Here is a 25,026-nt window from a genome sequence, read left to right as displayed (position 1 = left end):
CTCTGTTTTTTCCCCTGGTACCATGTTTCATACCATGTTTCATACCACGTTTCAGTGAACATCCTGAAAAAGGCTCAACAGATGAAGGAAATACACAGCTAGTTGTTCCACTCTGGATCACTGAAGTTCCTGATTTTTAACTTTTTTGCTGCCCTATCACTAGTCCTGACCCTCTCCTCTTTTTTTCTCATTGTCTTGTTTTGGTGTTCAGACCTTAACTTCTAACCAAATTTGTGTCCCCCAGGCTAGCCTCAATCAAATTTCAGATGACCCTGTTTGAAGAGTTCTAGTCTATTACCAACCCATCACTATGTGATGTGGCCTATACTCGGTTCCAGTAAATTTGAGAATCATTAACAGAGAGATGTTAATTAAATGCATTGGAGCTTGCAAGATCATGAAGTGATGTGTGATGAGGAGATGATGAGGAACAGGCTCTAGTAAATGAGTGAAGTTGCTGAAGGACCTAGAGACAATGGTGGTCATGGCCAGTTCAAGGGTATAACAAGGGTATAATTCAAGTTGATTGGAGTATTGATATTTTGATAGGCTCCAGGGTGGGAGGTAGATGGACAATGGAGGGCTAGGCTAATAAGAGTAAGAGATTTGGGCCTAGCAATAATGAAAGGTTTATGGCCTCAGGCAAATGCCTCATCAAGTGGGAAGATTCAATCAGAGTTCAAGGGGATTCCCAGAGCCTGTACCTCAGAGAGAGGGAGAACAGAAAAGGGTGCAGGGCAGAATTAGCAAAAGAGACTGAGGAATGGTCAGACTGATAGGAGCAGAACCAGGAGAAACCAGTATCCTGAAAATTTGCAGAGAAGAGAGTTTCAAGGAGGAGAAAATGATTAACAGTGTCAAAGGCTGCAAAAGAGGTTAAGAGGAATGATGATTGATAAAAGATCATTCACAATTAAGAAGTCATTGGTAACCCTGGAGAGAACAGTCTGGGTGGAATGATAATGAAGAGGTTAAGGGTAGGGTTAGGGGTACTTGAGACCCCAAAATACCAACATGCCAGATTCTGCTGAATGAATTCAACTTAAGTCTTCTCTCAGCCAAAGAAAAGCAAAGTTTATTGTATTGGACACAGTCTGTGCTGGAAAATTCTATGGCGAGCTCACACCACATGGTGTGAGATTAGGGTCTTATATACAGAAAGGTTTTGGGAAGAAACTAGGGGTGGTCTAGAGGAAGAGTTTGGGGAGGGTCTTCAGGAGGAGTTAATGGAATAAATGAGTGATTAAGGGTGGGAAGTTGCTGGAGGCTACCTGGAGACTATAGACAATGGTGGGTTTGGCCAGTTCAAGGGTGGATTGATATTTTGATAGGCTCAAGGGTGTGAAGTAGATGAACAGTGGAGGGCTAGGCTAGTAACAGAGGTTTGGGCCCAGCCACAATGTAAGGCCTCATGTAAATGCCTCATCAAATGGGATGATTTAATTGGAGTTCAAGGGGGGGTTCTCAGAGCCTGAACCTCAAGGAGAGCTCAAGGGGGCTCCAAGAGTCCAGTATCTCATCAATAAGGTTAGGAGTTGGATTTAAAGTGTTAAGAAGAGAGAAAGTAGAGGTATCTATTGTAGAAAGCCTTTTTGAGTTTAACTACAAAGAGCAGAAGAAATATAGAATGATAGTAGTGATGAAGGGATCAAGTGAGAGTTCTTTGATTGATTTGATTTATTCTTTCAAATGGTGCTTGTTATCTATATTCAGAAATTCTGAGGTTTTTTTTTTTTTTGCTTTTTGGAGGGCAAATGGGGTTAAGTGACTTGCCCAAAGTCACATGGCTAGTAAGTGTGTCAAGTGTCTGAAGCTGGATTTGAACTCAGGTCCTCCTGACTCCAGGGCTGGTGCTCTATTCACTGTGCCACCTAGCATCCCCAGGAGTTTCTTGTATTAACTGCATTATGGTTTTCAGATTTTTTGATTTGTCATGTTCTTTTGGGAGACCTATGATCTTTACATTTTCTCTCTGTATCCTGTCTTCATATCAATGATTTTTGCTTTCTATAGAGATCATGTTCTTTTAGCATTTTTGTCTTTTCCTTTTATTCCTCCAGACTTTCCTTTACTTCAGTATATTTGTATTCCAAATCTGTGGTTCTCTCTTTAGCTTCTTTGGAGAGATGTGCCACTGTAGATTCAAGTTTTTCTACTCTTCTAATTATTTCTGCTATATAGCCATAAGCCCTGTCATTTATTGTCTTCTAACCTGTTCTCTTATATTTTTCATTTCTCTTTGGAATCATTCTGGAATATCTTATTGTTCCATGCTTTGTGTTTCATTAGGTATTGATTCAACATCCTCTATCTTGTAATTTATTTAGAGAAGTTTGTAATATTTTTGATGTTTGGATATTCATCCTTCCTTCTAATTTTAATATCCTCTCTATTCACCTGTGTTCTAATTTTTGGTTGAATTTTCTTTATTTTTAGTGGTTTTATCTTTTAAAATATGTTTCTCTATTTCTTCTTTTTTTATTCTGACTCCTTTGATGGTATGTATAAGCCCCATGGCTATGGTACAAAGTTGCTTCAGCCTCCTCTAATTTTGGGAAATTTATTTTTTTTCCCCAACCTTAGTAACTGTCCTAAGTATCTGAGGAAGGGGGTAGGAATTGTTCCATTTGGATTTCAATCCCTTTAAGGACTGGTGCAGCTTAACACACTTCCCTTTGTTCTTTCTTTCTTAGGCTGGGGTAAATCAATGTCAGACACTTTTTGCAACTCAGGGAAGTGAAGGATAGGCATTTGGGATGGAGAGTCTATAGCCTTTTGTTTCTCTAACCTAAAGTCTACCCCAGGCAAAAGGAAGTTAAATTCAATTTTCTCTCATTCTGATGCTCTCTTCATATAGCAGGGGAAAATCAAAATCTATTTGTTGCAACTGGGTATAGATTGGGGGAGGGGGAGAAGGGATGGGGATTAGGGTGGGATATATTGGCAGAGTCTCTGTAGCAGTAATCCCTCCATGGGTTTTGCACAAGCTTCTTTTTTTTTTTAATCCTTTAAAATTTTATTTATTTATTTATTTTAGCCCAAGCTCTTGAGTTGGTCTGTGTGTCCTGATGAAGCATGGAGGCTAGTAGGGAAAGAATACAGAATGCTTTCCAGTGCTGACACACATTTAGAATTAGTATTTTCTGGTATTTGTTTTAGACTGCTATCTTTTTAGTTTTCTTGCATTCCTTGTCCTATTGATTCAATTTTAATTGTGCTATCTGTGAAATGTAATTTCTAGTTGTTATTTTTTTTAATCATTACTTGAGACTGGATAAAAATAACTAGTTCTTCATTTTGTTGATGAAACTTAGAACCAGACACTATGATTCTTAAGTGCTTTTGCCACTTTCCTTATAATTCTCATTGAGGGATAGAAAGGGATCATACCAGCCTGAGGTCCATTTAGTATCACTGTCCATTTTATGGGTTGCCAAAAACAGAAACAAAAGTCCTTCCTCAATAAAATGTAAACTTCTTGAGATCATTAACTTTTGTTTTTCTATCCTCATTGTCTAGCATAATACCTAGTATGTAGTAGGCACTTAATAAGTTTTTATTGATTGATTCCTGCTCATCCAGGTTTAAGCCCTCCTGTACTTAGCTAGGCTTGTCTATAGACAGCAAATACATTAAACTGCCAGGCTCATACTTGTAGTTTTTCCATCTTGGTAGGACTTGCCAGAGTTTGTATCAAACAAAAATATAATTTTGATTGGGTGATGTTACCTAGACCCTGAATTTTTCCCATAAATTTCAGCAACCCAGTCCTTGAATTTTCCCATGTACCCTAATCCCTGACCTCTCACCTGAGGCATCTGGTTCATCCCAGCCCACCTAGATCACTTAATTAACTTACTTGACAATCCTTTCACAGTAGTTTTTGGGCCACACCAGTCTACTTGAATATACCACCCACTTTGCAATCCCATCTAAAGTCTTTCTTTGTTTCACTTAGCCCACCCCAGGCTACTTACCACTCCCATCCAAATCTTCTCACTATCTTTTTTTATATATAAGTATTGTTGAGCACAGACCCACCTTCCATTACCTTAGCTGATCTGTAAGCAACACCTCCACCTTCCCTTCCCTTCCACTGATCTGTAAGCAGGCATTTTAGCACAACTTTTACCCTTCCCTCTGCTAATTTATCCGTGGGTGGGGGTTTCATCCTAGGGTAAAATCCCTGCTCCATTCTTCCCTGTCCCCTGCCCACCTCCTACCAGATGTTCCCCATCTCTATCCATTCTGGGTTCCCTGGACCTCAGCCTAAGAAACTTCGGGAAAATTCAAACATACACTGACCAATCACTGATTGTAACCTGACTATTGTAATCTCTTTAAAAACTGGCATACTGTTCATGCCAATTCACTGTCTGATTTGGGTATGTGACCCTGGCAGTCCAGCGGCAATAAAATCCACTTTCAATTTTAATCTAGGGGATCTTCTGTCTTGCTCCATTATGCTCTACATAATTGGAGGCCCCAGCGAGATCCCCGAATAAGAAGAGCTCTCGGCCTGGGGAGGTAGGCATCTGCTCCCCCGGATACCTAGGGGGGCTAGCCCCTGATGACGTTCCAGGGCCGCAGGTCTCAAGGAGGGAAAGATCGCATCTGCTTCGGGACTCCACTCCGACTTGGTCCTCATTTGGTCTTTCGTGGATCCAGGACCTCCAGTTTGGGGGTGAGTAAAAATCTGTTCTGGTTCTGTTCTGGAGGGAGGAGGGCTAGATGCAGCCATGTTCATCTCCTCCCCTGTGAAGCTTTGAGCCGTACAACCCTCTGGACCGTCAGTATTCTGGTTAATGTTTGTATGTTTTTTTGTATGCCCCGTGCTCGCTTGAGCTCATTTGCTTCCTGTTCAGAATCTTTGGGGGCAAACTAGCAGCTAGGGACTATTGTTTGTCGGTATGTGTCCCCGTGAGGTCTTGTCTTGAGCTCATTCGCTTAAAGCCTCCCCGTTTTTATTCTGCAAAGCAGGTGTTCAAGTGGCTATCAGACAAGCACCTCCAAGGGAGCTTTTCTGAATTCCACTGGGAAGACATATTTGTTTATAAGACTAAACTGTTTGTCTGTCTTTTCATCCTAGAACATGGGAGGTTCAGCCAGTACATCAAAAACTCCCCTGGGTTGCCTACTAAGCCATTTTAGAGTAGCCTATCAGAACGGGGCAGATTATGGAGTCCCCTTGAAGAAGAGGAAACTCATTTCTTATTGTATGAGTGAGTAGCTCACGTTTGGGGTGGGCTGGCCCCAACAGGGGAGTTTCAACAAGCAAATTATCCAGTTCGTGTGGCGGGTAGTCACAGGGATTCCGGGACAATCAGATCAGTTCCCTTATATTGATGTCTGGCTAGATCTCATCACCTATGCCCCTCCCTGGCTTAGGAACTGTTCTTTCCAAAGGGGTCCTTGTGGCCCACCCGCTCTCGGACACTCCTGAGACAAAACCTCCCGAAAAAGTCCTACAGGATCATGGCAAGGAGCAGAATCTCCCACCTCTTACAACCCTGGATCCCTTCCCTCCGCCTCCTCTCCTGACTCCTCAGGGAGTCCACCTTTCACGCCCCCCCCCCCCCCCCACCTGGACTGGGGCAAACTATCAGCCCCCAGAAGAACCCTCTTCTGCTTCAGCCATCCTTCACTCAGGGAATAAACTCCAGAAACAGGAGGGTTTTGAGGGCATGGTTATAATCCCAGCTGGTAGAAATTGCCCAAAAGGTTTGTGACAACAGGGACAGCCCCTCTGATAAAGCAGACAAGAAGTTTGCCCCGGACCTTGTGGCTGCACCTCACACTCCCAAATGGGGTACCCGTGTGGGTGCTACACTACATGGTACCCACACCCCTCTTGCAAGGGACCAATGTGCATACTGTAAAGAGTGAGGCCACTGGAAAAATGAATGCCCCCAGGACAGAGACTCTCCAGAGTCTTCCAAAAACTCAAAGGGGGGGAGGGGCAAAACTTTTTACTGTGTTTGTCCTTCCCCTCCTTATGAGCATTGGGAAGGTGGGGAGGTGGGCCCCTCTTTGGGAATCCCTCTCCTCCGATCAAAGAAGCAGGCAGGCTAGATCTCCTGCCTGACCAATTAAAGTCAATTAAGTGTGGAGCTTTGGGATTGGCAGATTCAAAGTTCATTTCAAAAGGTCCACCAAAATTCTCCCTGTTGTTGTAATAATTTGAAATTTTAATTTGGGAAATTTACAATTTCTTTACAAAATATCTCCACAAATTCTGAGAATTAATCATTAAGAAACTGGAAATAGAATATTGGGATTGCTTAAAGAAAGAAATTTTTTGCTATCTCAGCTTAACTTGTTCCTTGAATTTGTAAAAGGAAAATTAACAGTGTTTGTGAAACACTTGATTGTAAAATACAATGACTGGCATATGTTGTCATCTCTCTAATTTTGAATCCGTGCCAGAATTGATAAAGTCAATTATTGTATAAGTCATTTGATATTCATTGTTATTTTGTTGCCATCTTTCTGAGACTGTATTGTGTTTCTAAAAGTCTATTTAGCTAAGTGAACTTAAGAAACATTTTTGAAGTAGGAATAGTATTACAGCTATTTAAAAAAAAATCTGAATTTTATATTGCATGTGTATTGGGGTTTTTATGTTATAAAATTTGTTAATTTAAAACTTATATTTGGGTTACAAAAAGGCAATAATAATGTTGATATTTCATTTAAAATTTTGGCTAAATTATGTAATTTGGAAAAATTATGAATTCTGATGTTACAATTTTCTTATTACTGTTCTGAAGCTGTTGAGTCATCTAAGGATATAGATGAATGTGTTAACTTGGATGTATGTGAATATACAATGTCTTGGGAAATTTGTATTAGGAGCATTTTTACACTAAATTAGTTTTGGGCAATTCCCATATTTGAAGGTTTATTTTATAATTATTATGTTTGTTAACCTTAAGTGAAACCTTTCTTAGATGTGAGGTTTGTGTTAATGGCTATGGGATGAATGATTTTCTGTGCAAAGCAATTTGGAAATTACTAAATTAAGATCACTATATTGGTAATTACTTGATTTTGGTTTGAAGTTTAAATTTAGGTACATCATAATTGTTTCTGATATTGTTACTGATAAACATAGGTATTATGAATGTTACAATAGAAGCAGTTTCTCATTCTCTAAATGCTGTTAAATTAAGAATTATACTGTCAGAGGAACAAGAAAATGATGGTGGATGAAGTACTCTAACCATGTGAGTATCAATTATGATATTCTGAAATATTGTAATTTAAGAAATACATTTTAAAGTTTTTTTTAAGTTTCAATTCATAAATCAAGTATTTACAATAGCATGCTTGGGAAAAACCACTTATTGGTAATTATGTGAAGAAAAGACCCTATGAATCCTCTTCTAAGTTTTGTAAAAACCTAGAATATAGAAATGAGGGCTTAGGTGTCCCAGAAAACAATTTGTGGGAAGGACCTGGCTTCAGCCACATTTTAGCCACTGGCTACACACCTAGCCCCATATGAAACAGAGACAGATCTACCCAAATGATTTTGAGTCCCAGCTGTTTAAGGGGGGGAATGATCGGGTGCTTGGAATGATGGGGTACTTGGGTACCTGATATTTAGGCTAATAAGAGTTACTTTAGTTTGAGAGAAAAGAAAGATACTATTTTTAACACCAGGTTAATTCAAACTGTCTCAAGTCTTTATGAAAAGCTGAACAAAGCAGATAAGAAGGTTAGGGGACAAATGGGGTTCATCCAGCCCCTCCTGTTTCCAGATAGTTGATAGTTTTAGAAGTATGTTGAGAGAGCATAAGGAAGTTTTGGGAAGGCAGAAAGATTTGTAACTTGAGTTTGTAATTATTTGAGGGATTGTAAATTTTACTATTCTTCTAAGCCTTGATTACAGGAGTCGTCATAAAAGTCGATAATGGGATGGCAGAGGCTGCAAGGTGGATGTCTGTGCTTGGAAAAGTTTGGGGACAACCTCTTTTTGGACACTGCCCAGGTGGGATCTCTCTGACTTTCCCAATTGTGCCTTTTCTTTCTGAAAAGGAAACCTCCCACCTATTTATGCCTAAGCCTTGCTTTCAGCACTTGGTGACTACCTGAAGGACTATCGGAGATGACTCATGCCTGGAATCAAACAAGGCAAAGGAAGTTTTCCTTCTGGCAAGGGTTATGACATTGTTCCTCTTTAATTCTATAGCAAATTCACTTAGAAGTAATATTCAGGGCCAAATAAATTAATAAATATAGAGATAACATCCCTCAAAGAAGGAGATGATTAGTAATAAGGCAAAAAGTAATGAAATAGATGCCTGATTGACCAGGATAGTGAAGTCTGAGGAGAGCAACAGGATCAGACTAGATGAAAACTAGGATTAAATACAGATGCATAAAATTGCCTTTAAAAATTTCCTATTATGTGAATTCATGATTTGAGCATGTTTAGGAATAATGTCAGAGGTATGGATTTTGGATTTTAGCACAAGGGTTGTATAAGATAGTGGTGAGGGTGAAGCTAATGTTAATTTGTTAATGCATCTGTCTGATAATTTTACAAAGGGCAGATGAAATCAATTTTTAAAAAAGGTTTTTCATATTTTAAAGGACTCCTATACCAGGTACAGGATTTAGGAAAAATAGAAATAACAAAGAATAAATAACCTGAAAATTCTCTGTAGTTTCAAAATATGGAACTAATCTTAAGTAATTGTACTAATTTATATTAAGTCAAAAGTATCTGGTCATCTCTAGATCTGAACTGGAGAAGCAAAACTCCTTTTTAGATTTTGTAACTACATGAGGCATCTGGGATTTAAAAGTGTTGCTTAAATGAAATAGGACACTGGGATACAAGGAATTGTATGTTAATTATGATTCTTATATAGTTTTGTATGTAAGTTTTCTTGGTTATCTTGGTGACATGTACCTGACAATGTAATTATATCATTTTGTAAAATTGTGAGAAAAACCTCATTGTATTAACTGAGCCTAGCCCTGTGTGGCTAAGAAAACTGAACTATTTGTTTGAACCTAGTCTTGAATGACTAGAAAACTGGACCTTTATATGTAAAATTGTGTTTCTGGGAGCTCTTGGAAGGACCAATGGAAAAATGTGGCCCCCTCCTCTTCCTTGAGACTATGGCCTTGATTATAGGAAGTCCCTATTAACTATTAAATTGCTGATTGTTAGGGACCCCTGCTACCATCCTTTGGGAATGGAATTGGATAACATAGATGTTGTGGTCCCAGCCATGTCAAAGGTTTGACATACCTACAAAGAAAAGTAGTCAATGTTGAGCACAACCCCGCCTTCCATTACCTTAACTGATCTGTAAGCAACAACTCCACCTTCCCTTCCCTTCCACTGATCTGTAAGCAGGCATTTTAGCATAACTTTTACCCTTCCCTCTGCTAATTTATCCGTGGGTGGGGGTTTCATCCTAGGGTAAAATCCCTGCTCCATTCTTCCCTGTCCCCTGCCCACCTCCTACCAGGTGTTCCCTAGCTCCACCCATTCTGGGTTCCCTGTACCTCAGCCCAGGAAAATGTGGGAAAATTCAAATATACATTGACCAATCACTGATTGTAGTTTCAGCTTATGTAACCTGATTATTGTCATCTCTTTAAAAACCCTGTTCATGCCAATTCACTGTCTGATTTGGGTATGTGACCCCGGCAGTCCTGCAACAATAAAATCCACTTTCAATTTTAATCTTGGGGATCTTCTGTCTCATTCCATTATGCCCTACAGTATCAAATCTCATCCCCATCAAGGTACAGATTTACTCAGAATCTAGACACTTCTATTGGTATTAAAATAAACTGCTACTTTGACTGAAGGAAGGCTTGAGTGGTTGAATTCTTTCCAGGCAGACTCATCCTGAACCCTAATATTTTGGGGTTCCCAGCAACCCCAGATCACATCACTTTGACGACCCAATGTTACCTCCATGCTTCGGGAGAAGTATGACTTTCACAGAAGTTAGAATATTAATAAAGAAAAAAGTTTAGTAAATAAACTTTAAACAGTATCAAATAGGAACCAAGGCTGTAAACTGGGTTAAATGAAGGGAGTGGAACAGATAATAGCTAACGCCTCTACTGGCATTAATATTTTATGTTTCTATTGATGGAGTACAGGCTCTGGGAACCCCCTTGAATCTTCCCACTTAAGCTGGCATTCCCAGAGGCCAAAAGCCTTCCATTATCAATATGAGTGAATCTCTGTTACCCTTAACCTAGCCTAACCCTCCATTGCTTGTTACCTCCGGATTTCATTGCCTCTTGCTGTTTCCCACTCTTGATCCCATCAAAATCCCATTCTCTTGGTTCATGGAGTCCGACCCCAGTCCCAATTAAGATTCTCTTTAGACTCCTCAAGACCCACCCTAGATCCCTCCTCTCAGATTACCAGACCAGCCCTAGATCCCTCCCACGATCTTTCTGTATATAAGATCCATCTTGCCTCCATGAAGGCATTCAGATCTAGTTCAGATTCAACCTAGCTGAGATGCAATCTGGCCTACTTGTCAATACAAGCGTCACAAATGCTTAGGCTCCTTAAGAGTCTACCCAATATGGTGAATCCTTAATAAACTTTGTTTTACTTTGGCCTAAGAGAAGGCTTGAGTTGAATTCATTTGGCAGGACCCAGCATGTTGGTATTTTGGGGTCTCAAGCACCCCTGAACTTCAAACCTCAACACTATAACTCCTTGGAGTTAAAGTAGAAAAGAAGTTGTAAGATAATAGGTTCATATTCATTAGGTTGGAAGTATAAGATCTACCACAAATATAAGTAATATGATGAAAATATTATAAGATTCACTTGGCATGAATATATATGGTGGATTAGATATAGAGTATGGATTGTCACAGAGAATTTTGCTGCTTAATCTTGGGTGATTATAAACAAGTCACCTTGGCTCTTTAGGCCTCAGTTGTCTTTTTTATCTTTAAGATTTCTCTTAACACTAAATCCTATTATTTCTTAAGATGGTGTATGCTTTCGCCCTTTAGTCCAACATCTGCCTAATGACTCATAAGCATTCTGATAAGATCACGGCAAAGGCTTAAAAATATGTAGATATACACATCCATATATATATATATGTTGATTTACACATCCATATATAATATATATGTGTGTATAATACGTATACACACATATATAAATATGTACACCCATATATATACACATATACATATAGATATGCACATCCCTATACATATATACACACATATGTATGTGTGCATGTGTGTATATGTGTGTATACCCAACAGTTAGAGTCCTTGAAATAGTAACTGTTTTTACCCATGAAAGCATCCACTTCTCTAGGATCCTAAGATACTGGACAGTTAAAAAAAAAGCAAAAAATAAAAACACCAAAAAACATACCCAGAATTAACTCTTGTGCTTACCTGAAAGGTGAGTTGGGTGATGTAAGTCAGCTTGTCGCATTCAAAAAGCCCCCGGGTGGTGTACTGATACACAGAGAAGGTAATATTATCAATCAAACTGGCTATTCTCTGTTGGAGGTTTTCACTGGGATCAGTGCTCTGAACAGCTTTTTGGAAGACAATGCTGAATGCCTAGAGGAGACAGATTTGTGACAGAGGGGTTGCTTCAAAATGTGATCATGTGATTGAACTTTTAAAATGACCACAGATTTCTTGGTTCTCTTGGAGAGGTGGGGGACTCTGGATGGAAAACATTGTAAATGACCTTTGTGTTTATTGGTTTTGCTTAACTGGGTTTTATTCTTTTTATTGTTGTTGTTACAAGGGAAGGTTCATTGGATGGGAGAGAAGGTAGTCCAGAAAAGACTGATGTAAAAATAAAAGGCATCAATAAAACATTAAACAAAAAGTGCATACAATTTACTAGTGCCATAAGAGGTTTTCCTAGTTTACCCTCTTCAGAAGACATAGAAGGATAATTAACACATATGCTTGATAAGAATTACTACGGGTAGCTAGGTTGCACAGTGAATAGAGCACCGGCCCTGGAATCAGGAGGACCTGAGTTCAAATCTGACCTCAGACACTTAATACTTACTAGCTGTGTGACCTTGGGCAAGTCACTTAACCCCAAATGCCCCTCCAAAAAAAAAAGAATTACTATATACTATAGGCAAGCACATAACTGACTGACTGACTTTCAGGCAAAAAACTACAGCTCTGATCAACACAGAATGAAAGTGACAAGGAAATGACTTATTCTAGTAGCTTCATGCATGGTTTTCTGTTCCTTAAAAATTCTGGTGCCCTCCTCTAGAGGCATTCCACAGTATGTGTCAATTATAGCCTTTCTATAAGTAGGATTATAACCTTTACAATTCTGGACTATGGGTTTCTTATAATGTAGCCTGAATGAAGCAAATTTTTTGCCTTCTATATCATACAATCATATCATAAAACAGTATCATATAATGGTAAACTCATATTGTGTTTATAGTTCATTGTAGTTGATTAAATCAAAACTAAATGTCTCCTTCCCACAAACTGTTGTCTAATTACAGATAGTTTATACTTGTGCTTTTGATTTTTTTTTTTTACACACAAGTATTCTTTTTATTAAATCCCATTTTATTTGATTTGGAGCACTGCTTTAAAGCAGTCATTTTGGATTCTGATTCAATCATCTAAATGTCGATTATCCCTTTCAGCTCTATGCCCTTTGCAGATCTGATAAAATGTCATGTTTAACAGCCCGAAACTAAGATCTTTAGGGGGCATTCCACTGGAGACTACCTCCTAGAACAGGAGTTCTTAACCTGGAGTCTGTGAATTTGTTTTAAAACTACTTGGGTAACTGTATTTCAATAGGTTTCTTTTGTAATTTAATGCCTTTGAAAGCATAATTCTGAGGAGTCCATAGGCATAACTAGATTTTCAAAAGGTTCCATGACAAAAAAAAAAAAGGTTTTGTATTTGACTCTCCTGGCCAGATATCCATGTGCTTTTTTTTTTGTTGTTGTTATAAACTATTTATTAATAGACAAGGCCAGTGAAGTAGTTTACTTCTTCTTGGACACACCCACAGTGCAACCCCTGTGGCCTGTAGTCTTGGTGTTCTGGCCTCGGATCCGGAGACCCCAGAAATGCTGAAGCCCGAATCTTGTCGCTCCATATCTTCATGAAGCTTATTGTCCAAACCATTGGCCAGAACCTGGCTATATTTTACATCCTTTACATCCTTCTGTCTGTTAAGGAACCAGTCTGGAATCTTGTATTGCCGGGGATTCTGCATGATGGTGATCATGTGCTCTACCTCATTTTCAGTGAGCTCACCAGCCCTCTTGGTGAGGTCAGTGTCTGCTTTCCTCAGTACTACATGAGCATATCTTCGACCCATACCCTTGATGGCTGTGATGGCAAAAACTATTTTCCGCCGTCCATCAATGTTGGTGTTGAGCACTCTCAAAATGTGCTGGAACTTCTTGGGGATTACAAGAGACATTGCTGCAACAGTGGTGTGAGAGCCTTCTCTGGAAACTATCCATGTGCTCTTGCTTATTGTGAGAGGAACCTCCGTATTTTCTCAGTTGAACTCCTTGAAAAAAATGACTACATTTCCTCTCTTCTTGCTTGCAATATGACTTCTGACCTCATCATTAAACTGAAACTGTTCTCACCAAAGTTGCTAATGATCTCTTACTTGCCAATCTAATGACCTTTTCTCAATTCTCATATTTCTTCACTTCTCTGCATCATTTTACATTGCTGATCACCTTATTTAAAACCTGGCTTTCTCCTGATGAGACAGTCTCCCTGGGTATTGGCTAGACCCATCCTCTTCAGTTCACTGGTCAAGGGTGGTGGTGGCCTTGGAATACTTCTTTTTCCTCTCTGCCACTTCCAGGTTCTCTCCTTTCTTCCATCAGTCAGTAACTTCTTTTCCTTTGGGGTTCATGCTATCCTATCTACCACCCAATCAAAATCCTGGTAACTATTGTCCAAAGACCCTGAAGTTGTTCCTCTTCCTTTCTCAATGAATTTGGCACTTGGCTTAAAATTTTTCTCTTCTCCAACTCTTTTCCTTATATTAAGGGACTTCAACATACATATTGACTCTCCCTCACACACCCTAACCATTCAGTTCCTCAACCTACTCACCTCCCATGAGCTCCTCTTCCATTCCACATCAGTAACATACAAAGATGGTCATATCAATCTTGCCATCAACCACAAATGTAATGCTTCCATGTTCAAGAATTCTGAAATTCTCTTATCTATTATCATATCTATCATAATCTACTGGCTTTTCACCTCTTCCTCTGCCTTACCTTACATAACTTTTCTCTTCATCTGCACTGTGACGTCACCTTGATCCTTTAATTCTCTCACAGGTCATTTTCTCTGCACTATCCACTGTCTTCTTTTCTCCCTATCTTGATCCCTTGGTGAACGAATTCAACTCTACAATGTCTTCCTTTCTTGAATCCCTAGCCCTCTTGTCATATCACCAATTATGCCCACCTAGATCATTCCCACCATTTGTTACCTTTGTTCCTAACCACATGCTGCTGGACAAAATTGGAGAAAATCAGGAAATTGTTCTGACTGGATCCACTAACATTTATGTTATGTAGTCTCAACTGGGCTCTCACTGCTGCTAGGTAATCCTTTTATACTTGTCTTACCAATTTACTAATCCCACACTCCACAGTGCCTCTTCCAAACCTTTTTATTTCTCCTCAAAACTCCCATTACTTGGGGTGGCTAGGTGGTGCAGTGAATAGATCACCAGCTCTGGAGTCAGGACCTGATCTGGCCTCAGACATAACACAATAACTAGCTGTGTGACCTTGGGTAAGTCACTTAGCCCCGATCTCGCTACCTTCCCCCCTCAAAAAAGGAAAACAGAACCAAAAAACTCCCATTACTCCCCCATAGATTTATTGACCATCTCTGTGCAAATGATTCTCAAATCTATCTTTCCTGCCCCAGTCTCTGTTGACTTCCATCTCACAACTCCAACTATCTTTCAGACATCTCAAACTGGATGTACAATAGATATCTTAAACTCAATCCTACATACTCCCTGTTTCCTACCTTCACTATTACTGTAGGGGGTGACACCATCCTCCCAATCCCTTCAGCTCACAGACTCCCTTAGGAGACATCCTGGATTCCTATCTCTCACTCTCACCCCCACCCCATATTGAATCTGTTTTAATGGTCTCTTCATTTTGCTTCTGTAACATCTTTTACATATGCCCCCTTTTCTCCTTTGACACTGTATTATGGCTCTCATCACCTCAGGCCTGGGTTATTGTAACTGTCTCCTGGTGGGTCTGACTCTCTTAAATCTTTACCTACTCCAATTTGTCCTCCATTCAGCCAGTAAGTGATTTTCCTAAAGCGCAGGTTCAATTACGACACATACCATCTCCTCCCTGCTTCCTCTGCCTCACTCAATAAATTCCATTAACTTTCTATTACCTCCAGGATAAAATATGATATCCTCTGTTTGGCATTCAAAGCCCTTCATAACTCATTTTCTGCCTGCTTTTCCAGTCTTCTTATACTTTGCTCCCCAACAAGTACTCTTTGATCCAGTGGCAATGGCTTCCTGGACATTCCATGAACAAGACACTCCATCTCTTGATCTCTTGCTCTGCACATTTTTTCTGTTTCCCATGCTTAGAATTCTCTCCCTTCTCTACTCTGACTACTGACCTCCCTGGCTTCCTTTAAGTTTCAACTAAAATGCAACCTTCCTCAAGCCCTCTTAATTCCACTGCTTTCCCTTTTGAAATTATTTCCCATTTATCTTGCTTGTATTTCCTTTTTATCTGTATATAGCACACTTTGTATATATTTGTTCGTGTGTTGTCTCCCCCATTACATTGTAGGTTCCTAGATGGCAGATCTTTCGCCTCTTTTTGAATCGTCAGTGTTTAGCACAGTGCCTGGCACATAGCAGGCATTTAATAAATATTTATTGATTAATTGTCTTATATACTCTTTAGGTTTTCTGACAGTGATCTCTTTGTTTTCTTCCTATCTGTCTGACCACTACTGTCTCCTTTGCTGGCTCTTCATTCATGTCATGCATAGTAATAATAAGTGTTCCTTATGGTTCCTTCATAAGTCCTTTTTTTTTAAAACTCTTATTTAGTGACTCCATTAGTTGTTCTGGGTTCAGTTGCCATCTCTATGCAGGTAATTCTCAGATCCATACATTCAGTCGTAGTTTCTCTTGAGTTCCAAGTCTTCATCAACAACCTTCCTTTTCTTTTATTTTTTTTTGGAGGCAATTAGCATTAAGTGACTTGTCCAGGGTCACACACTTAGTAAGTGTCTGATGCTGGATTTAAACTCTGGTCCTCCTGACTCCAGGGCTAGGGCTCTATCTACTGTGCCACCTTGCTGCCCTCAACAACTTTCTGTTTTTGGATTTTCTAATTTGGATGTTCTGTGGGCATCTTAAACTAAACATGTATAAAATATAACCCACTATCTTCTGCAACAAACCCACCTCTCTTCCAAACTTAAGTATAGAGTTGTCTTAGTTAATCAGTTGTAATCTCAGTTTTATTCGCTGATTCCTCACTCTCTTTCACCCCAATCTGTTGCTAAATCTTGTCATTTCTATCTCTGATTATCTTTGTGTCTATGTCTCCTGTCATATAGACATCATCCTTGTGTAAGTACTCCTCTTACTGGGACTATTGCAATAATCTTTTAATTCCCTTAGTTTCCTTGCCTCCTATCTTTTCCAATTCTAATCCATGTTCAATGTAGTTGCCAAAGCTTTAAGTCTGAATGTCACCCTTCTTCACAGCTTGACTCCTTCCTTTCTTTCCAATCTTGTTAGACTTTACTTTCCTTTATTCCCTCTTCAATTCATTTACACTGACCAACTTGATGCTACTTATAGAATATACTTCATCTCATCTCTGTATCTCTGCACTAGTTGCTCCCATTTTTGGAATATTCTCTCTCCTTACCTTGTTCTTCTGGCTTCCCTTCAAGGACTCAGGTAAAATAATAGAACTTATCTGATTCTTCTAGATGCTGTATGCTGTTATCTTCTTTCTATTCTGTATATAATAAGGGCTATGAGATCTTAGGGCTTGCCCCAAAATCTTAATATATAGGTACCTTGTTTCTTTGAGTTTCCCTACCTCCCCTGGCCTCCTTTGAGTAGTTGCATAGCTAGAACAGGCTGCATCTTTAAAAATGTCCCCAGACTGGGACAGCCCTCTCTTTCCTGCATGTTCTTTCTTGTTGTGCCCAGAGGATGAAGATCACACACAATTCACCCACAGCTGAGAACCCATGAACTGAACTGGGAGGGGGGATACCTATCTTTGCCTTTCTATTATTCTAGCTTTAAGAAATGTGCCTGCAGGGGCAGCTAGGTGGCGCAGCGTGTAAGAGAGCCAGCCCTGGAGTCAGGAGGACTCAAGTTTGGTTCCGGCCTCAGACACTTAGCACCCACACAAAAAAACTAGCCATGTAACGTTGGGCAAGTTACTTAACCCCAATTTTCCTCCTAAAGGCAAAAAAAAAAAAAAAAGAAATGGGCTTGGGATGAGGGTGAAGGTGTTTGTTTCTGTTTTATCTAATTTGTCCTCAGTTTTAGTTATTGGTGGTGATCTGCACTAGACAGGTGTTTGAGCCATGGTGACCTTGAAGCCAAGATTCCAGAGAGAATAACCTATGTGGCCAGCCTAGCAGAGAAGCCTGGAGAATACAGCATGCCTGGGATTTGAGCCTGAAGTGTATGTATATGTGTGTGTGTGTGTGTGTGGTGGGGGTGGGGGTTAAACTTGGAGATAGGGACTGCCCTCTAGAGAAACTGAGCTAAGTTATGAACTTAATGTCCTTCTCCCCTCCAGAAGGTAAGTGGCATGGGGGCAGAAGGATTAAGTCCCATGTATTGGGAAGTAAGCTGTTTGTATATTTGTTAATATGCCTTTGAAGAAAATATACATTTTTTGATAAAAGTTAATTTGACTGTTAGTGGATAAATGAAGGAGGTGTGCAGGGAATCTCCCCTACAGTTGGGGGAACTGGAACAATTAATGGAAGCTAAAACCATTTGCAGAGATCCCAGACACTTTCAAACCCTCTTAAAGGAACAAGAGAACCCTGTGGGAGGGGTGAAATGTAATGCACCTAGCCTTCAGGCAGAGGGTTACTCAGGGTTACATATCTTGTATATGTACCTAGTTGTTTTCATATTGTCTTTCTCATTAGAATGTGAACTCCTTGAGAACAGGACTGAGGGCTAAATTATTTTCTTCTCTTGACCCAAGCCAGGTAGGGAGAAATACAGAGAGCATAGCTGCTGGGAGGAAGGCCATACTTCAAGCTGTCCCTAGTGGGCAAAGCTTGATGTGGCTTGGAAGGATTTAGACTGTGATCTTTTCTGTTGGGTACAGGGACTGAGGAGAATTAGTCAAATGGTTTCTAAGTGATGCTTAGTGACATATATATACATATATATATATATATATATATATATCTACACACATATGCATATATGTATAATTAATACCATAATATAATATGTTTATAATTTATAAATAAATCTATGTACATATTTAGGAACTCATCTTTTTTTTTTTTAAGTGATAGGGATGAATAATCAAAAACATTTCCAGAACATAAGATCTCTCTGTTTCAAGGACGGTATGATAAAAATAAAATTGTGTTTCTTTTGTATTTGTTTTTTTCTCCAGTTTTTCTTCTTTATACATATTTCCTTGCTTAGTCTGATAGGCTCTCAAAAAATTTATTAAATGAACATGTAAGTCATCACCATTGTCTGGCTACTTAATGTTGTAAATCTGCCTATATACAACCCTGAGTTAAACAAGGAGATTCCTCAGAGAATTAAAAGCAAAATAGCTGCTACCTTGCTGTTCATTTTAAGGATTTGCAGCAGATAATCACGAAAATAGACAATCCTAGTAGATTGCCCTCTAGCGGAGAACTGTTGCTGTTGCTGTTGTTTTAAACAACAGTAACTCAGAGAATGTTGAACAGTAAAGGTGTAGTAAGAAATCACCTTGAGAGAAAATTGATACATAGGATGGATTTTACTGAGGTCATTCATGATGAAGTAAAGCAAGGAGGCACGTGCTGCCACTGGCCGGTAATGTTCTCTAGCATCATTGATTTTTACTTCTGTTATCTTGGCTTCCTGAATCTGTTAAGAAAAATTGAAACAGCATTTATTTTATTTAGAATATTGTTCTTCTTTCTCAAATAAAGCATTCCATACAAACAAACTGCAGAGTATTAACTTGCCTGGAGAAAAAGAAGTTTTAGGGAAGTATTTCACAAGAATCACCCCATCCTCCAAATATTTCCATTATGCATAAAAATAATATGAAATTATTTCAAAACATTAACAAAAATGATTAATACCTTCATAAACTGAACACATAACATATAAAGTATTCATCAAAAGCCATAAATTGTTATAAATATGTTCATTTTAACTTTCCTTTTGTCCATTCATTTCTACATGTTCATGAAATTTGGGTGGGGGGGGGAGTAATTCGATCAGTCTGAGGGAGTTTCCTGTGTGGAAACTCCCTCCATCAATGCAGATGGGCAACTTTCATGTAATTTACAGACTTGGATAGTTTTGGGGGACACTGAGAGGTTAAGTGACTTGCCCATGCTCACATAACTTCTTCTTGTTGTCGGGCAGTTATTCAGTTGTGTCTGACCTGTCATGACCCCATGGACTATGGACGCTATGTCCTTTTATCCTACACTATCTCTTGAAATCTAAGTTCATATTCATTGTTTGCATGATATTATCTATCCATCTCATCTTCTAATGTCCCCTTTTTCTTCTGTTTTCAATTTTCCCCAATATTAGGGTCTTTTCCAATAAGGCTTGTCTTCTCATAATGAGGTGAAAGTACTTAAGCTTCAGCATCACCTTCCAGTGAATAGCCTGCATTAATTTCTTTAACTCATCTTATCTCCTTGCTGTCCAAAGAACTCTCATAAGTCTTCCCCAGCACTATGATTTGAAAGCATTGCTACCGGAAAAAACCATAGCTTTGACTATATGGATCATTGTTGGAAAGGTGATGTCTCTGCTTTTTAGTATGCTATTCATATTTGTCATAGCTTTCCTTCCAAGGAGCAAGTATCTTCTAGTTTCAAGGCTGTAGTCACCATCTGCAGTGGTCTTTGAGCTCAAGAATATAAAATTTGACATGGTTTCCATTTCTTTCCCCTCTATTTGCCAGGAAATAATGGAATCATTTGCCAAGATCTTAGTTTCTTTGATGTTTAGATTCAAGTCAGCTTTTATACCCTCTTCTTTCACCCTAATGAAAAGGCTTCTTAGTACCTATTCATTTCCTGCCATTAGAGTGGTATAATCTGTATATCTGAGATTGTTGATATTTCTCCTGAAAAACTTGTTTCTGGTTTTTGATTCATACAGCCTAGCATTTCTCATGAAGTACTCTGTATATAAGTTAAATAAATAAGTTGACACCATACAGCCTTATTTTATTCCTTTTCTTTTTTAATAGGGGGGAGGCAAGGTAACTGGGATCAAGTGACTTGCCCAAGGTCATACAGCTAGTAAGTGTCAAGTGTCTGAGGTGGCATTTGAACTCAGGTCCTCCTGACTCCAGGGCTGGTGCTCTATTCACTACACCACCTAGTTGCCCTCTTATTCTTTTCTAATCTCAAATCATTCAGCTGCTCTGTGTAGCCACAGAATGATGTTGACTTACACGTTCATTTAATAAATTTTTTTGAGAGCCTACTAGACTAAGCTAGGAAATACACAGAAAGAAGAACTGTGGAAAAGATGAACAGAATTCCTTTTCTATTGGGTAGAGGAAATGAGAAGAGTTCAGTCAGATGTCTTCCAAGTAATGCCTAGTGGCATGTATGGATATAAACACACACTTAATATCATAATAGTATATGCTAATAATTTATAAATTAGTCAATATACATATTTAGGGATTAACATTTTTTTTCACTGATAGGAATGAATAATCAAAAAATTTTCTGTAACATTAACCTTGACCCACTCTCTCCATCTTAAGGATAGTATGAGAAAAAGTTGTGCTTCTTGGCCCATATACAGGTTCCTCAGGGGACAAGTCAGAAGATCTGGTACTCCCATCTCTTTGAGAACTTGTCACATTTTGTTGTGATCCACACACAGTCAAAGGCCTTAGTGGTAGTCAATGAAGCAGAAGGAAACCTAATTCTGGAACTTCCTTGCTTTCTCCATAATCCAACAAATGTTGGCAATTTGGTTTCCAATTTTTCTGCCTCTTTTCAAAGTAGCCTACTTTTCTGGTAATTCTCAGTTCACATATTTGCTGAACCCTAGCTTAAAGAATCAATCAATCTATCTTCCTTTCTTTCTTCCTTCCTTCCTTCCTTCCTTCCTTCCTTCCTTCCTTCCTTCCTTCCTTCCTTCCTTCCTTCCTTCCTTCCTTTCTTTCTTTCTTTCTTTCTTTCTTTCTTTCTTTCTTTCTTTCTTTCTTTCTTTCTTTCTTTCTTTCTTCCTTCCTTCCTTCCTTCCTTCCTTCCTAGCTTTTTAGTTGTCTTTATTAATTTGTTTGTTTACTTTTAGTTTACAAGATTCAGTTCCACAATACCCTGAGCTTCAAATTTTCTTCCCCTCCCTTTCCTCCCCTCCCCCGCATGGCAGCATGCAATCAAGTATACGATCTGCAAATACTTCCACATTAGACATTAGTCAGGTTATAAAGAAGAATTGTAATGAATGGAATGAACAATGGGAAAGAGGAAACAAAACCAAACAAGAAAAAGAAAGAGAGCAGGTAATTTGCTTCAATCTGCATTCAAACTCTGTTCTTTCTGGTTCTTTCTCTGAATGTAAACATCTCTCTCCATCATGAGTCTTTTGGAATTTACTTGTAGCCCTGCATTGCTGAGAAGAGTCCAGTCTATCAAAGTTGGTCATCACACATACGTTGTGTCTGTAATTGTGTACAGATTTCTCCTGGTTCTTCTCTTCTCACTCAGCATCAGTTTGTATAAGCCTCTCCAGGTAAATATGAAGTCCATCTGCTCCTCATTTCTTATAGCACAATAGTATTCCATTACATTCATATACTACAACTTGCTCAGCCATTCCCCAATTGATGGGCATTCTCTAAATTTCCAATTCAATGCCACCACAAAAATAGCTGCTATAAATATTTTTGTACATATGGGTTTTCCTCCCACTTCTATGATCTCTTTGGGATACAACCCTAGAAGTGGTATTGCTGGGTCAAAGGGTATGAAATTATAGCCCTTTGGGCATAGTTCTAGACTGCTCTCCAGAACAGCTGGATCAGTTCACAACTCCACCAACAATGCATTAGTGTTCCAATTTTTCCATATCCTCTCCAGCATTTGTCATTTTCCTGTTTTGTCATCTTAGCCAATCTGACCAGTGAGATGTGGTACCTCAGAGTTGTTTTGGTTTGTATTTCTCTAATCAAGGGATTTATAGCATTTTTTCATATGCTTATAGATATCTTTAATATCTTCCTCTGAGAGCTCATATCCTTTGACCATTTATCAATTGGGGGATAACGTGTATTCTTATAGATTTGACTCAGTTATCTGTATATTTTAGAAATGAGGCCTTTATCAAAGACACTGGTTGTAAAAATTCTTTCCCAATTTTCCACTTGCCTCTTAATCTTGGTGACATTGGCTTTGTTTGTACAGAAACTTTTCAATTTAATGTAATCAAAAGTATCCATTTTGGATTTTATAATGCTCTCTATTTCTTGTTTGGTCATAAAGTCTTCCCTTCTCCATAAATCTGACAGGTAAACTATTCCTTGCTTTCCCAGATTAGCTTGCAGAATCTTAAGTATAATCTTGTGGCATGTGAAAAGAGTGCAATTGTTTGGTAATTTGAACATTCCTTGGCATTGCACTTTTTAAAAATAATATTTTAGTTTACATGTAAAATTACATGTAATTAAATTACAATTACATGCAAAACAACTTGTACATTCATTTAAAAATTTTTTTGAGTTCCAAATTCATTCCCTCCCTTCCCCTCTACATGAGACAGTAAGTAATCTGATATGAATTATATATGTGCAATCATGCAAAATATATTTATTAGTCATGTAAAAACACAGACCAAAAAAAAAAGAAAATGCAGAAAAAATAAAGAAAGTGGAAAATAGTACGCTCTGATCTTCATTAAGACTCTATCAGGGGGGAGACTAGGTGGCGCAGTGAATAGAGCACTGGCCCTGTAGTCAGGAGGACCTGAGTTCAAATTTGACCTCAAACACTTAACACAAAAACTAGCTGTGTGACCTTGGGGAAGTCACTTAACCCCAATTGTCCCTCCAAAAAAAAAAGACTCTATCAGTTCTTTCTCTGGATGTGGATAACATTTTTCATCACGAGTCCTTTGGAATTGTCTTGGATCACTGTATTGCTGAGAATAGCTAAGTCATTCACTATTGATCATTGTGCAATAATTCGTTTACTGTGTACAATATTCTCCTGGCTCCACTCACTTCACTTTGCATCAGTTCATGCAAATCTTTCCAGGTTTTCATGAAATAATCCTGCTAGTCATTTCTTTTTTAAAATTTGTTTATTTTTAGTTTTCAACAATCATTTCCACAAGATTTTGAATTACAAATTTTCTTCCCATCTTTTCCCTACCCCTACCCCGAAATAGTGAGCCTACTGAATACCCCTTTCCCCAATCAGCTCTCTCTTATATCCTCCCCCAATCTCCCTCAAACTTTCTAGTAGGGCAAGATGAATTTCTATACCCCAGTGCCTGTATATCTTATTTCCCAGTTGCATGTAAAAAACAAAATTTTTTAACAGTTGTTTTTGTTTTTTTCCTTTTTGGAGGGCAATTGGGGTTAAGTGACTTGCCCAAGGTCACATGACTAGAAAATGTGTCAAGTGTCTGGATTTGAACTCAGGTCCTCCTAACTCCACGGCCAGTGCTAACATTCGTTTTTAAAACATTGATTTCCAGATTCTTTCCCTTCTTTCCTCCTCACCCACCCCCACTGGAAAGAGAAGCAATTCAATATAGGTTGTACATGTGTAGTTACACAAAATGTTTCCACAGTGGATATACTGTAAAAGAATAACTATATTTCCCCCTCAATCTGATCCTTCCCCCACTTATTCTATTTTCTTTTTTTTTCTTTTTTGGAGGGCAATTGGGGTTAAGTGACTTGCCCAATGTCACACAGCTAGTTTTTGTGTTAAGTGTGTGAGGCTGGATTTGAACTCAGGTCCTCCTGACTCCAGGGCCAGTTCTCTATTCACTGGGCCACCTAGCCACCCCACCACTTATTCTATTTTCTACTTTGACCCTGTTCCTTTTAAAAAGTGTATGCTTCTAACTACTCTCTCCTTCAATTTGCCCTCCCTTCTATCATCCCCCCTCTTATCCCCTTCCCCCCTACTTTCCTGTAGGGTTAGATACCCAATTAAGTGTGTATGTTATTCCCCCCTTAAGCCAAATTCAATGAGAGTAAGGTTGACCCATTCCCTTTTACCTTCCTGTTCTTCCCCTCCATTACAACAGTTTTCTCTTGCCTTTTTTTATGAGATAATTTATCCTATTCTATCTCTCCTTTTCTCCTTCTCTCATTATATTCCTCTCTCACCTCTTAATTTTATTTTTTAGATATCATCCCTTCCTATTCAACTGATCCTGTGCCCTCTATGTATACCTGTACACAGACATATGTATTTATACACAATACACCCTCTTATATGTTGTAATGGGAATGTAAATTTTAAAGATCTTTCCTGCCCCTAGCCTAAAGTGCACCTGGAGCCTGGGGTGGGAGACTTGTTTTTCAGTAGATACTTCTTGATTGGCCAGTGAGTCAATAAGGTTGTTACATTCTCTGAGCCAGGAGAAGGCTATATAAGCCCTGATGTGTAGCTTTGTTTTGGGGGCTCACTTTGAGAAGTGTTCTGTGATTTGATCATATGAGACTCTGGGAAGCCATTGGTTGTTGAGAGCCACCTCCCCCCCCCCCCCCCCCCCCCCCCC

General features: G+C 39.0%; 1 protein-coding gene and 1 pseudogene across 1 annotated transcript in view; both read right to left on the bottom strand.

Annotated features, from left to right (window-relative positions):
* DNAH9 (dynein axonemal heavy chain 9) overlaps positions 1 to 25,026 on the bottom strand; it is a 531,344-nt gene that overhangs the window by 93,468 nt on the left and 412,850 nt on the right. The window contains exons 57-58 of the mRNA XM_069076799.1: positions 19,021 to 19,161; positions 11,415 to 11,585 (exon numbers count right to left, since the gene is read on the bottom strand). Coding sequence (XP_068932900.1) covers positions 11,415 to 11,585; positions 19,021 to 19,161 — 312 coding nt within the window. The remainder of the gene's footprint in view (positions 1 to 11,414; positions 11,586 to 19,020; positions 19,162 to 25,026) is intronic.
* LOC138152338 (small ribosomal subunit protein uS13-like) lies at positions 12,962 to 13,494 on the bottom strand (annotated as a pseudogene).

The sequence above is a fragment of the Petaurus breviceps genome, unplaced genomic scaffold (assembly GCF_028583685.1).
Source record: "Petaurus breviceps papuanus isolate PSGF00001 unplaced genomic scaffold, PetGlider_PUasm1.0 90925, whole genome shotgun sequence".
Lineage (NCBI taxonomy): Eukaryota > Metazoa > Chordata > Mammalia > Diprotodontia > Petauridae > Petaurus > Petaurus breviceps.
Note: the sequence above shows the minus strand (reverse complement) of the source record. Positions and strands in the feature narration are given on the sequence as shown.